Source organism: Rhagoletis zephyria, unplaced genomic scaffold (assembly GCF_001687245.7).
Source record: "Rhagoletis zephyria isolate East Lansing unplaced genomic scaffold, Rhagoletis_zephyria_1.1 Rzeph_scaffold_00007, whole genome shotgun sequence".
Lineage (NCBI taxonomy): Eukaryota > Metazoa > Arthropoda > Insecta > Diptera > Tephritidae > Rhagoletis > Rhagoletis zephyria.
The window spans coordinates 55,955-71,208 of record NW_016157091.1 but is presented as its reverse complement, the minus strand read 5'-3'; the positions used below and the strand labels follow the sequence as shown (position 1 = coordinate 71,208).

The window sequence follows — 15,254 nt, the reverse complement described above, 5'->3', positions numbered from 1 at the left end:
ATAAACAAAAAATCTACGTTTTGTAAGCTTAATGTTTATAATTGTAAACTTAAAAAAAGCTTTCTTTAAGTTTATTTTGCTTGTTGGGTATGTACATACATCGTGTTACACAAAGTACATATGCATGTATTTATAAGCATGCAAATATACGCTTGCTGTATACTAGCAGTATATTAGTTTTATTCAGCGTATCTTATACTTTACCTTTAAATTGTGTCAAAGCGTCTTCATAACCCACAACATGGGTTGACTGCTGTGAAGGCGCTGCCGAATGCTTGGCTTTTTTTGCTGGACTAGTTTCCACACCAAAATCAATATCACTAATTCTTGTGTTTTCATGTAAAACAGGTATTTGATCTGAGTGATGCGAATAACTGGCAACATTTTGCTGAAGATGTGTTTGTGTGCTAACGTAATGTTGCTTGTGTGGGTCGTCAAAGTGTTGGTGTTTCGAGTTTTTTCGCACCTGAGGCGATGACGCAATTGATGGCTCATTACTTATGTCGTTGGGATCGAAACCCAACCGTTCTTTGTAGTAAGCGTGGGATGTCATTGCCGGAACTACCACTCAAAATGACGCGATTTTTTATGTATTAATAATTTCACCTCTTTTGGTACTTAATTACACATGTACATATACCAACTTGAAACGTTTGTATGTTTATGTAAATAGAGACGCGAGATTATTCTTACACCAGTAACTAAAAGTCATTGAATGGGTGGCCGTTTTTTTTTAATAGGTAAAGGGTTAACTTATTAGGCCCAATGACAAAATCTTGAGAACTGTTTTATTTCCTAAAAGTTTTACTGACTTTAATTGATAGTTGATTAGAAAAATATAAAAACTAATAGAAACAACAATTAAATAGTAGCTAAAATATAGTACCAACAAATATTTATCAGATACTCCATATACATACATGGAGATACATACGATATAACTTTTTCTATAGTTTTAAAGAAATGCGGAAGTTTTTAGGTTTACACATTAAGTATGAATTCATCAATGGCACAATCGATAAACGATAAAAATTACTCGGCTGTAAAAGGCGTAATCAAGACGGTGTGTTCAAAGTAAGTTTTATAGGAATCTGCGTGCAACAGGTTTTCGTCGCTGCTATAAGATACAATTACATATTTTTTAATTGAAGTATTTGTCAAGTATTCACTTTTCAACTTAATTTCACTTCATATCTTTGCATTTATCAAAACATATTTCAAAAACTTATTCCCATTAAATGGAGTTTGATTTTAATTCACAATACCGTAAGCTATATATGTACATATATAAACTCGATATAATATGCAAATATTTACGATTTCTCAACAAACGTGCGACACGATAGTTCGTATCATACTGACTACAAAATAAAAATGTACGTTGAATATACACTTAACCAATATTAGTACAAAATACGAGTAGTATTGAGAACAGCCATAACCTTGAGTGCTACCGCTCGCTATTTACTTAAAGAGTAACTTTACTTCCATTGTGTGGGTTGTGCGATCAAAACCGTTCACTTTTTAATACCCGCAGAGAGTGCATTTCAAAGCAGAATTTAAAGCCCAATAGAAGAGTACATACACATCGTGTTTGATGATATGCAATATAATTTTCTCTAACTTCGGTTTCTCTTTGAGATAACCAAATATGCTTAGATTTGTCATTTCTTTTATTTACGATTCATACCCAAAGTTATGCCGGTACTCAGTAGCAGTCTCTAGTCACTAATAGAGACTTTTCGTGGTGAACATCAATTTTTAACCTATTTTGTATTTAGTAATCTTCCTCACGTCTCTAGTCCCAAAAAAAGTCACTAATTTGGCAGCTGGCTCTGAGCAGGTCACAAAACGAAAAATATATACCTAAATAATTTAATTTAATTTAAAACGAAATATTTTTGTAATTTTTCCATTTGACATCTAAAAATTAAAAGAAAATCAAATTAAAAATATAATACAAATTAAAAAAAAAAATTATTAACATAAGAAAAAAATTCAGCTGCCCGAGGACTCGAACCTCGCATTCTCAAATTAGTACAAGCTAGTGCTTTGCTCAATCGGAAGAACGAAACAATATCAGCATTTGCAATATTTTTTGAAGAAACAAAGTAACCTATTATTTGAGATATTCGTTTTCAAAAACGTAGTAGTAAATTTTGTAAAAATTCAGTAATTGATCAACCGAGAAATTGAAAACATATGTAAATAGTCATGTTGGACATTCAAGGTTACAGTAATTCGCATAAGGCTGAAAATTGGTACGCATGTTGCAAATACCATTATAAATGAAATGTCAAAAGTTCCCTTCGATCTCAAATCTGCATTCAAGGTCAAAGGTCACATAAATTTATTTTTTTGCATTTTTCAGCAAAATGGTAAGGTTTATTACAAAAATAGGTGAGACAAAAGTCTAGATTATGCAATTACACAAGCCGACATTTTTCAGACCCTGGGATCAACTAACACTTTTCCAAAGGTTTTTGATGCGTTGAATCTGAATCCAGAATCAGTTTTGCTCGATTGGCTCAGGTTTTCGAGATATTTGAGCCTACAAATGCGAAAACCCCGACTTTTTGCTATATTCTTCTTTATTTTCATTAAGAATAATTTATTTTTTTAGAAAATTTAATAAATCATTTTAAAGTAAAATGTTTCCCCTTGATAATGCTGTTTAACTCAACGAGATATCTTGTTTTAAACTTGAGATATTGTCCATTGAAGTTTATGAGTTTTGTGACGTTACTTCTTTGCACAAATGCTTGAAAGATACAACACGAAAAGAACCAGATTTGTGGTATACGTTTAGGCGTCTTTACTTACATAATGAATGTATGTGGATATGTGCGCGTGCGAACTATTCTTGATGAAAATACATAAAGAATATAGCAAAAAATCGGGTTTTCGTATGTTTAGGGCCAAATATCTCGAAAACGTAAGCCAATCGAGCAAAACTGATTTTGGATTCAGATTCAGCGCAACGAAAACCTTTAGAAAAGTATAAGCTAGTACCAGGGTCTGAACTTTTTTTAAATTTTGTAGGCCTGTGTTATCTATAAAAACTGTTATAACATTTTTCTTTCTAAGAATTACCATTTCAATTCAAAAAATTGTGTTCAACTGTACTTGTGGGATAGTGTATTTGGGGTGTTTTTAACGTGTTTCCCTGGTAGGCCTATTCCACGACTTCTTTTAGTCCTGTTTAACTAAATAACATTGCATGAAATAAAAATAGTACCACTGGAAGTGATGAAAGCGGCGTGAATTAAAATTAATTAGAAAAAACTATTAATCTAATTGATAACTACACTAGTTGACAATAAAAACCCACCAGTGGCCCTACACTTCTACCGCTTATGTAAAATTTTCCGCTGAATCTGAATATGAAGTCAAAACATAATAAACTATACTAGTTTTTGAGATATAAATTCTCTCCGATCATGACTTCATTTTTTGTACATTCGACTTTAAATTGTATAATAGCGTTGATGCAACTACGACCATTCAGTACCGTGACTACAATTCCATTAAATTTGATAGTTTGCTTTCTGATTTGAACCAATTTCCATGGGATTATTGCTGGAAATTAGTCTCTGTTGATGACAAACTAGACTTTTTAACTCAAAGCATACGTTACTTTCTAAATAAGCGCGTACCACTTCGCAAGCTAGCAATCACATCACGTTCTTGTCCTTCGTTTACCAGGGATGTCAAATTAGCCATAAAAAGCCGCAACATCTCTTACAATGTCTGGAAAAGAAAGCCCACGAACAAGAATTGGACCGCTTATAAACGAGCTCGGAATAAAGCTTCTTCTTCTGTGTGTATATTATTGTAGCAAACTCAACACCGATTTGCCCGCTAAACAGCTTTGGTTTAACTTGAAAAGGTTGGGCGTACGGCCATGCTCTGAAGCTTCTTATCCTCTCGATCCTAATCTACTTATCGCATTTTTTGTTTCGTCTAACTCCTCCGCAGTATACAATAGCTCACTACTAGGGATTTATTTTTCAGCTTTTTTCGATCCCGGGATTTTCGGTACGTCGTTATCACAATCCCGGGATTTAGATATTCATTACTTTTCACCAACTTAAATCGAAAAAATTGCTTCTATATTATTTGAGAAGCTCTCCTAACATAAAATAAATAAAAAATAAATGCGTTAGAAGTCTCTTTTCTATTTAAAGTGGCGTTTTTATTTTTTCTTTCTGACATCAGGATTTATTTTAAAGGACTCTGTAGTTTCAAATATATGATTAATTCTAAAAATTATTTAAAAAATTCAATGGAATGTAGAATAAAAATATTGGTACCAAATGCAAAAGAAAATTTCTTTTGAATTAAAAAAAATAAAAATTTTTGGATTCACAAGGACGAATATGTAATTTTTTAATCTGATAAAGTTAGAAGGACGAAATAAGAGGCTTTTATTGAGTTTATATAAGTCCTTAACATAATTTTTTTAAAAACAAATATTGCGAAATTTCAAGTATAAAATTTTAAAAGGACATTTTAATTACTATCCAGTCCTTCTGCACCAAAAACTTGAATCTGCTTAAATTCTACAGCATTTCCTCTTTAATTTGATACCCATACGTCTTCTCTAAGCAATTTTCTCTGAATTTTTTAATAATTTTTAATTACTGACGTCAGAGTGAAAGACTAAAAACGCAATTTTACTATTTGGCCTATGGTTTCGCGAATATATTGATATGTGTGTTTAAAATTTACTATCGCGCGGTGTTATATGTATAATGAGCTAGACATTTATAAAAAATATTAATTATTAAATAAAAAAAGAAATATAGCCAATACTGGTCAAGAAAAGGAGTTTCTATTATTGCCATCAGTGCAAATTACAAATCCCGAAAATCCCGGGATTATTTGCCGAGAACCCCGGGTTTTTGGGACCTTAAAAAGGCCGGGATTCCGGGATCCCGGGATTAACATTCCTACTCACTACCCATGACCACCTCCCTCAATTTACCGCTTTCAATGAAATTTCAGTTCGAATCGGTTGGGGAAATGGATGTAGCCAAAAGTGTTTACCGCGTAAAATCTGACGCCATTGGCACCGACGGCATACCAATTAAATTTATAAAAGTAATTTTACCAAACATTCTAAGCTGTCTTACACATCGGGTAAACCATTGTTTGACTACTTCTTCCTCCCCATCTACTTAGAAAGTAGGAATTATTACCCCTCTGGCCAAAAAACCTGGTGCTTCCGAGCCCGCGGATTTCAGACCCATAAGTATTTTAACAGGGTTATCAAAGATATTCGAATCCCTTATCAAAACAAATAAATGATTTCGTCGAGGTAAATAATATACTCAGCCCGCTTCAATTAGGTTTTAGAGCAGGTTATTCTTGCTCGACTGCCGTCACTAAAGTACTGGACGATATCCGTCAGGAGTTTGATCAAGGTCACTTAACATTTCTATGTTTTTTAGATTTTTCCATTTTTTTTTTTTTTTGACTGAGTCAAATGTCAACCCTGCCTGCTGTGTGCAACATTAGCTACCTTCTTTGGATTTGGTGAAAATTAGTAGTAAAGCTTATAATTATCTGTGTAACAGAAAGCAGAAAGTTAAAGTCGATAACAACTTCTCTGAATTGGCGCTCACATGCTCTGGAGTACCTCAAGGCTCTGTGCTAGGTCTCCTCCTTTTCAGCATTTTTATCAATGACATTTTCAAAACATGCTCACACGTTCACCTGCACGCCTACGCCGATGACGTTCAACTTTATATATCTAACCATATCAGCATGGTCCAAGATACAACGCTTAGGCTTAATGAGGACTTGCGCGCGATTCGTGAGTGGTATGTTGAAAACCTTCTCAGCCTCAATGCTCTAAAATATTATGTACTCAAAAATTTGCAAAGATAAAATACAAGTTTTGATATTCCTCACCTTTATAATGGTTCTACAAAGCTTCAATTAGTCAGCAAAGTGAGAAACCTGGGTTTTATTATTAATTCTAGGATGACTTGTGAGGACCACGTCAATGAAGTTGTGAGTAAAATATACTACACCTTGCGTTGCCTGAGAGTATCCTCGCCTTTCGTACCTTCAATGAAAACGAAGCTGGTTTTGAGCACAATTGTTCCCCTTATTTCTTACTTCGAAGTAGTGTACAGCAAACTCAACTTTCATTCCCTGCACAAACTCGATGTTGCATTCAACCATGCCACTAGGTATGTATACGGCTTGAAGAAATTTTACCATATATCTAACTTTAGAAACTCAATACTTGGCTGTGACCTTACAAACTATATAAAAGCTCGTAATTGTATTTTATGTTTAAATTGCTTGCTTATAAAAAGCCGGAATATTTATATGAAAAGCTCACGCTTCTTTAATTTGATATTGCCGAAATTTAATTACGTAAGCACTTCAAGGTCGCATAATAAGGTGGTCATAAATTTTCTATTTGGCTTTTTTAAGTTAATATTTACATATGCATATATAACTATATTTATATATTTGTATTTTTTATTTTATTTTAAAACATATTTTTGAACTCTGTTATTTGTATTGCGCAATAAAAGATTAATTCTTAATGCGCTAATGTACTTAAATAAACAAATAAATGAAATGAAAAAATATAGACAAATTTCAGTTTTTAGATATTTGAAAAAGTGCACTCACCTAATTGCATATTTTTTTATACAGCTGGCAAATCTTAAGATTCTTTCCACGTTAGTAAAGCCTATTAAATTTAGGGCCAACCCAACTTAAGTTAAACTTAAGTCCTAGTCGAGAAAAATCTTAGCTAAGATCAGTTTAAAATTTTGCTCAAATTTGAGTTTCATAATGCATAATTAAGTATGGAAAATATTTCATTCAGAAATATGGTAGCACCGCAGCGAAATGCTTTGTTTACGTACTTTGGCATTTATCAAAATCATAAATCATCGCTTTTAGCATGCTTAACAATAGGTTTTATCCCGTATTCCTCGGACTATATCTAGAAAACTGTAAAAAAAATAAAAATTCGCTCAAAGCGAGAATGGTAATTTCTGACAACTTCAATGAACCTCCAAATTTTGCTTGTTGTTGCTTATTTTGTAAGTAAACACATTCAGCTCAACATGTAGATAATCCACTCAAAGAAGTAATTAAATATTTTATAACATGCATTAGCACAGTGCACTTTTCTTTTGTTTACAATTTGGTTTTGAACACACACTACAGCATATCGTTCGACATATTTGCCAGCGAAAAATGTTCTCAGTTGTCAGAGAACCAACTATTTCTAGTAAAATCTGGTAAATTCAGGTAAAAAATGGTAAGTTAAGACTCATACGGGATCGCAAGTAATATCTAATACTTTCGAATACTTCCATTCACTGTCTTCGTTGCTACACCACCACTTAAATATACTTTTTAAAAACACTTTAAATTTTACATAATTGTTACTTGTCGGTCTGCGCAATTTTTATTTGCAATTTATAATCAGCTGTTGGACAAGATAAGTAGAACTTAGGTCGCCAATATTAGCGACTTAAGCTGAACTTAAATTGTGGTAAAAAATTGGTTGGTGAAACGCAAAATCTTAGCCTAGACTTAAGTTCAACGTAAACATGCATTATAATACCGGCCCTTACTATCTTCGACGTAAACAATATTTTCCAAAAAATTTAAATAAAAATTACTTTCGGTAAAAATATCAATATGGAAGAACCTGTTAACTTTTGTATTCTTGCACGTGAAAGCATGATTTTTCATAAATACAATAAGGCCCTGCCTATCTAAATTGAATAATAAATGTAGAACTTATGAGCACTTAAGTAGAGATACATACAAAAAGTTTCTATACAAATTTATGTTTTGCATATTATGGAGTACACAGTTTTTACTACAATTTTGAATCGCTACATATCAGAAATGGTAACCTTAGGAAGAAAAATTTTATAAGAGTTTTTATAGACAATTGTATGATCAACACTTTCGTCTCACCTATTTTTAAGATAAACTGTACCATTTGGCTGAAAAATGCGAAAAAGTAATTTATGTGACCTTTGACCTTGAATAAATGTTTTTGCAGAGGTGGTATCGATGGAGACTTTTGACATTTCATTCATAATGGTGTTCGAAAAAGTCGTACCAATTTCCAGCTTTATACGAATTATTGTAAGCTTACCCCTATTTATTGAGCTAACATGCCTGGGCTATAAATTAAAAAAACCAACTTGTAATATAAGTAAGTATATTTTTATAAAATAAAGAAATAGGTGCAGTCTCGAAATCTTGCAAAGCCGTTGCACGCAGCACGGATTGCATAACTTCCCAACACACAACAACCCTACTACCCACACCAACCGACGTTCACGCAGGTAAATTCCGCAGGGTTGTCACTGCTGCTGCAGCCCGCTTCATCTCAGTAGGATGTATTTCGGATCTCGGTCGGAATTTTCCTGTTGCAGCGGCTGTCCTAGCGTGACAACCTTCGTCAGGCCGTTCCCGGAAATCCCTGTATCAGGGATCTCAACGCGGAGATTCGGCAACTAGTGAACGTACAAAGCGGAAGAAGTGGGGAGAGCATCTGAAGACCTCTGGTGTGAGCAAGATTTGGTTTACAGTAAGGTCATTGTTCAATCCGACGAAGCGTGACGACAGAGTTGAAATATCTTTCATACTGTATACTTGGGGTTATGTCACTTCTTATAAGGTCTCATAACCCCAATTGGGATAATGTCACTTTTGAGCCTAAAGCATAATTTCCAGCTCTATATAAAAACAAAAATATCATATAAAACACGCTCAAGAAATGAAAAAGAAATGTTGTATTAAAATTTGTTGGTCCGTTTACAGCTCTAAAAATATATATGTAAACTAGATCGCTCTCACCCGCTTCGCTGAGTGTATGTAATTTCTACGTGCTACATTGTGTAAAATTTATTTCAAGCAAACTAAATTCAAATACAGAAGGTTTAAAATTTGTTTAACCATCTTCAAAATGTTTTCAAACTAAAACTTTCATAAAGTTCTCACTTGTCATACTTTTTCAATTTACTTATCCCCTGAACTCAATTTGAGATTTTAACCATATGGAAACCCTTTACATGTAGTTTTGAAATGAAGCCCTTTAAAAACCATTTCGATTGACACCCATATTGTAATAATTCATTTAAATTATTGAATAGTTTGAACTAAACCTTTTGAACAGTTGGCAACCTTTTAACACCTCTTTCGTCTGGCACTCATATTGTGATATTGAAAACCATTTCGATTCATACCAATCTTCTATACTAATATATATTTTGAAAGCTGTTTTTTATGTGTTCGCAAAGCTTGAGAACGGCCAAATCGATTTTTTTTATTTCGGACACCTGCTTCAGACGTCCCTAAGATAGTAAATAGGATAAACAAAATTTTTATATATAAAGGGGGCGTGGCACTTCCCATATAAACCGATTTTTTCATACTGATTATATCTGGAAGTGATAATGGTAGAATACTGGAACTTGGTATGGAGATACATGTGATATCAATCGCATACTCTTGGAAAAAATTGGAGCTATTGGAAAAAGGGGCGTGGCACCTCCCATGCAAGCCGAATTTTTTGGACTGCACATCTTTGAAAGTGTTCATGGTAGAATGCCGGAACTGGGTACGGCGATATATGAAATCAATCTTATACTCATGGAGAAAAATTGGCTATTTGAAAAGAAGGCATGGCGCCGTGCAAAAATAAATATATAATTCTTCTGTAGGTGGGTTTTTTAGTGAAATCCTTCAAAATGCCCGGACAGATTTTCACGAAGTTTTTTGTGTGCCTTTGTGTGCCCACTTTCAAAATATGTATTGGTAGCGGTAAAGGCAATACTATTGCCAAAAAGGGCTGCCAGGTGGGGCTGGAGTAGGTCTGCCAGACGTCCCAGTTTTCCCGGACATGTCCCGGTTTTAGACTATTTGTCCCGGTGTCCCGGTCCAACCTTAAAATACCCCGGGTTTCATTTAAGTGTCCCGGTTTTCGATTTGATTGCACAAATTAATATTAATTAATTGCACAAATAACGCATAGTAAACATGAATATTTTTTATATGATTATCGTTTTAAAATGTTCGTATTTAAAAACAATACTTTCATACCACGAACACGTGGTTTTGAATCAAACTGAACATTTGTATGCACATTTACATGTCCGGCTGTAGCTGAGTGCACGAAGATGCTTGCCACAATTTGCTAATTTCCAGAGCGTCAGAGTTCAAATCCCATTAAAGGCAGCATGGAATTTAAATATTTTTTTCTTTTAACTTAATTGTGAAAAAGCGTCCGTTAAGTGCAAAGCCCTTCATTTTAATATTGGCGTAGGTATTTGATTTGAATATTTCTATACAAAATACTAAAATTTGTATACTTAAATTTATTACGAGTTGGGTTGGTGCTCTTTCATATGCGATTTTTTCTTTAAATTTAGCACGTTTTGCACAAGCAATAGTTGATGATTAATATAAGTATGTACCTAAATACGTTAAAATGACATGCACAGAGTTTTACAATTATATTAAGCAAAGGCCAGAAGTTTTGAAACAAATTCACAGCAACGAAACAAATGACTGATATTTTAATGTTACCTTGTATTTAATTTTTTTTCTTTCCTGACACCTAGATTACTTATAAGTACCGTACCGTACAAAATTATTGGCTCGGACACTATTTCATCAGATCACAATTTCTAATCAGATCTTTTAGAAAAATTTTGGAAATGTAGCTTTTGAGCCAATTAGTAAACCAGGTACCAATGCCAATTAGTTACCAGAAAATTTCGTTGATTTTTTGCATACAAAAAATGTCGAACATAGTTTGTATGGAAGAAACTCTCAGTAAAAACAATACCAAAAATCAACTAAATTTTTATGGGCAAAGTTTAGAAATTTTATTTTTATGTTTTCTGATGTGTTTAGTATATACTGTATGGCCTCTTGACTGAATTTTTATAAGGAACAATAAAGGTACATGCATTGTGAAAAATTCTCTGTGCTTTAGTTGTGATAAATTGTTTTGTTTTGCTGGTGTACGTTGTAATGATCTCATGATCTCATGTTTTTATGTTTTTGTTTGTCAAAATAAAATTTTACTACATCCTTTCGTACGTAATTTTTGTCGAAACGAAAGGGAAGGGAGCGAGAAGCCTTTCCCACCCTTAAGTGTCCCGGTTTGGCAACAGAGTTATCTGGCAGCCCTACGCTGGAGTCATTACGAATAATCGCCAAGTTAGAAAAGGTGCCGTGAATGTCAAATTAAATCGACCTGTTGCAACATTGAGTATATCGAACTCTTTTGTGTTACGATTGGCCTAATGGATGTGATTTGCCAGTATTATTCATTCGGAGACACCAAGGTTGAGTTGTGCAGGGATAAATCTCAAATCACTACCGATAATATAACCGCCACAACAAATACAAATAATTGAATTTAATTTTTAAAATGGTGGCAACACTTGCGAAAGACTTAAATATTATTCAAAACTTTCAAACTAAAGATTTCTTAACAATATTTCGTTAGACAATCATATTTTAATTCTTCAGATAGCTTGCGTATTATTAATTCAAATTTGATTTTTCAAACAGGTGGCAACCCTTTTCAAAATATATTCAAACTACAGCTTTTTTATGCCTCTTGACATGCATTTTTTTAATATAATTTTCAAATAAATAACTCCCTTAATTGAAGTTGAATTTGTTTTTTTTTAAAAGGCGGCAGCCCTCATCCATGAGTATATAATGATTTTATATATCTCCATACCAAGTTTCAGCAATCTATCAAAAATATTTCCTGAGAAATGCAATATGAAAAATTCCGTTTGCATGGGAGGTGCCAGGCCCCCTTGTCTAATCGGGATTAAATGTATCCTATATTTTAAGTTGGGCTAAATGACAGCAGTGTACAAAATTTCATGATGATCGGTTTAGTAGTTAAAGCGTAAAAGCGTAGCAAACAAACAAACCTACTTTCGGATTTATAATATTAGTAAGGATATTTCTTCAATAAAATTTAAAGCAATGGCAAAGTATTTTTTGCAATCGAAAGTAATAATGAAAAATATTTCTTGTAATTTTTCTTCAGCTGGAAACTAAGCTTAAAAATCAGAAAATTTGGATATTAAATTTCGCTTTTTTTAATATAAAACAATATTTTAATATGTATATTGTGAAAATTTGCAACAAAAATCGCACCATTTGTTAATCCAAATTTTCGCCTACGGCCCCTTTAAACACTATATTTTAGTATATTTCTCCAACGGCGTTTTTTCTTATAAAAACTATATATATAGCAACATTACTTCCGCCCTTTTTCCAGCAGCACAGAAAGGAGAATTCTACTTACTAAGGGTACATAATAAACAATTGCTTGTATCCACATCGTGGAACCTCAGCAAACGTGGCGTCTAGTAAGTAATGATTTTCAGGAATTTCTTTTCAAGGAAATAATGTAGGCGAAGCCAGCTTCTATGATAGTGTAAAAATGCCATTTATCATTGCTCCTTCAATGCTGGTCGTCTTGGCGTGGCGAAAGGGGCTTAAATGACGACATGGAAATTCCGCAAAGGGAGCTTCCAGATCGTGATGAACTAAGAGGAAAGCTTCATATCCTTTGCAATCGTGAGGGAAGCCAACAAACCAAACTGGTATGTGAGCAAACTTCCCGGTTGGAAAATATGTGGAGATAGCCGCACCAACAACACCCTAAGCCAAGGTGTTGAGGTACCCGTGCCGATGGCTGAATGGTCAGCGGATGTATATTGAATAGCCGGCCGCGAACGGTCCCCTCCGATGCCCGGGTAAGGTCGGAGATATAAGTGCCTTATCTACGTATGCCGGCTCTGCGGACGAGTGACGAACCCTTTCCGTGCATACTCGTGGGACCAAATATGAACGACCTAGACAAAAAACAAAAACAACAAACACAAACTGAAACCGAAACAAAACTGATGACGAACACTGCAACGAACACTGGACAATCGACTTTGGCACTTCCTTATCGGAACCCGGGCCCGTCGTTACGGAGTCCGATGAGGACAACCTTCTTGCCTCCAGTCAGGAGACAATCAAAAGTGTTCCTGGTTGTACCAACCATAGTACACCAGAATCACAAGCAGCAAAACATACCACATCTAAGGATACCAAGCCAGGCATCCCTACCAGCCATGACCTTCCGTCTTCCTCCAAAGCTGCCGGCAGTACCAACCATAGTACAACGACGGCGGGAGCAGGGCGGAAAAAGAAACATAAGAAGTCCCTGAACCAATTCAGAAAGAGCCGCTACCAGAGGGCAGTTCGGGCAATTCGGCTCCAAGCGGTTCCTATGAGTTGAAGGGGGTTGAATACTACAAAAAGTTGGTGGAGGAATATGAGAGCTCCTTAAAAGAGAAGCAATCTGCAAACCCCAATCCACCTGAAATAAAGCAAAAGGGCGAATCTCAAAAGAGAAATCGTTCCACCAACGACAGCACTACCGGCGGAGAGGGCAAGAAGCCTAAACATGCTTCTTCATCTGACCCCAACCCGCTGCAACGCGACTTTAGTGACGTTGCCAAAGACAGTCTGTTGATGGCCATAGTCGACGAAAACTCGAAGACTCCGGTATCTATGCAGAAGCACTGGGTGGAGATCGACGTCAAGCTATCGAGTCTCGTTATGGACTACGTCCTCGATAACACGGCGGGTCCCCATCCGGAGTTTGATTCCTCTGAATCCTTTCGAGGATACAGGGTTATCAGATGCGCGGACCAAGCTTCTTTGGACTTCTTAGCTGGGTGCGTCGCTAAAATAAGCGAAGCATTCGTCGGCCTTAAACTAATGCTGATTCCAGAGGCCACGTGCACTAGGCTGGGTAGATTTTGTATGGGGGAAAATAAAAGTCATTTGACCGCATTGTAATAGTAATATTATGATGTCTTAGGTCTAAGCCAATTGTTATTGGCCAAGAAAGATTAATTTAAAACTTATCTCTAACCCGCGCAATTGAATCAAAGTGTATGAATTTCGAAAATGAATGCGTTATTGTTATAAACAGGACGATACAGTGCTGTATGAGCGGGCAAAAATCAAAAAAATTGTTGTCACGTATGTCAACGTGTTTGGTATCGTTGGAAAGGAAATTTATCCTAGATTAAGGATCTGGACTTAGTTTTTGTTTTTATCTCATAAGGTTCTCACAAAAACCTCTTAAAGTTGTGTGTTTTTTATATATTTTTTCTTTTATGAAAATGCCTTTAGCTGGAGTCTTTAAAAAAAAAATTGCTAAAAATACAATTTATCATACTTTATCTTAAGACACAATTTTTCTAATTAAAAAATCTGTAAGGAAACCACTCTATAGAGCTTTTTAAAAAATATTGAGTTTCCTGGCTGGAATGGCCTATTTGCTACACCCTAAAATTTGTTGCAGAAAATTTAAAAAATTCCNCTGCAGACTCATTGCGCTTTTCGAAGAAAATCTTTTTTTTTTATGGTTATAAAATAAACTTTTGCAAAAAAAAATTTCACTGATTACAGTTACCACAGTATTTTCCATTACTTAAATGCCAAAACATTCTTTAAAAATAGTAAAGTTTATTACTGTAGACACACGCGGTAGTGGTCTGTGCTGTGTAGTGAAGCGTAAAATAGTGAAAAAACTAATATTAATATGAATTCAATTATAAAAAACTCAATTTTAGCTGATATCTGGATTTCTACTCGTCCATCAGATACAGTGTCCGCATTATCTGCATATTTTGAAGACAAATTAATACACGCCAAATGCGACAAAGCACTTTTGAATCAAAAAATAAAACTTTTTAATAGTGAGATGAAAAATAAGTGGAATTATAGTGGCCGCAAAAGAAGCGCTTTTGAAAAAACATATTCTAAATGGCTAAATTGGACATTCCTTTCCCTTCCGGATTCCAATGGAAATAAGGATAAATGTGCTGAACGGGGAAGACCTTCTAAAGAAGAATTTTGCGAAGCTTCACGGAGAACAAAAAATCGAAGGGTAGAGCATTTGTTGAAAAACTATTCCATCGAAGAGCTCGAGTATGCTCTGAAAAAAATTAAAAAAGCAAGCAAAGTTGAATGTTTTGAAAGTAGTACCGAAGGTTTGCCCATATTTGATTCACTCGCACTATACATAGATCTGAACTTATCAGATCGTAAATATAATAGTTTACGTGCAAAAATAAACCGGTTGCATAAAGATTGTATACCGAGCTTAAACGCATTGCAAACAAAAAACAAACTTTGCTGCCAACGATTAA

At 34.7% G+C, this 15,254-nt stretch overlaps 1 protein-coding gene across 13 annotated transcripts in view; it reads right to left on the bottom strand.

The window, feature by feature from the left end:
• Window positions 1–15,254, bottom strand: part of shot (dystonin-like protein short stop) — an 852,754-nt gene that overhangs the window by 801,586 nt on the left and 35,914 nt on the right. For 4 of the 13 annotated variants that reach the window (XM_017608094.1, XM_017608215.1, XM_017608156.1 and 1 more), the window contains exons 1-2: window positions 935–1,349; window positions 205–811 (exon numbers count right to left, since the gene is read on the bottom strand). The exons of 1 other annotated variant lie outside the window; for it this stretch is intronic. In XM_017608094.1, coding sequence (XP_017463583.1) covers window positions 205–553 — 349 coding nt within the window. In that variant the 5' untranslated portion in view covers window positions 554–811; window positions 935–1,349. Of the gene's footprint in view, window positions 1–204; window positions 812–934; window positions 1,356–15,254 lie in introns of those variants that run through there. 8 more of the 13 variants (XM_017608395.1, XM_017608332.1, XM_017608854.1 and 5 more) reach the window with 5 other exon arrangements.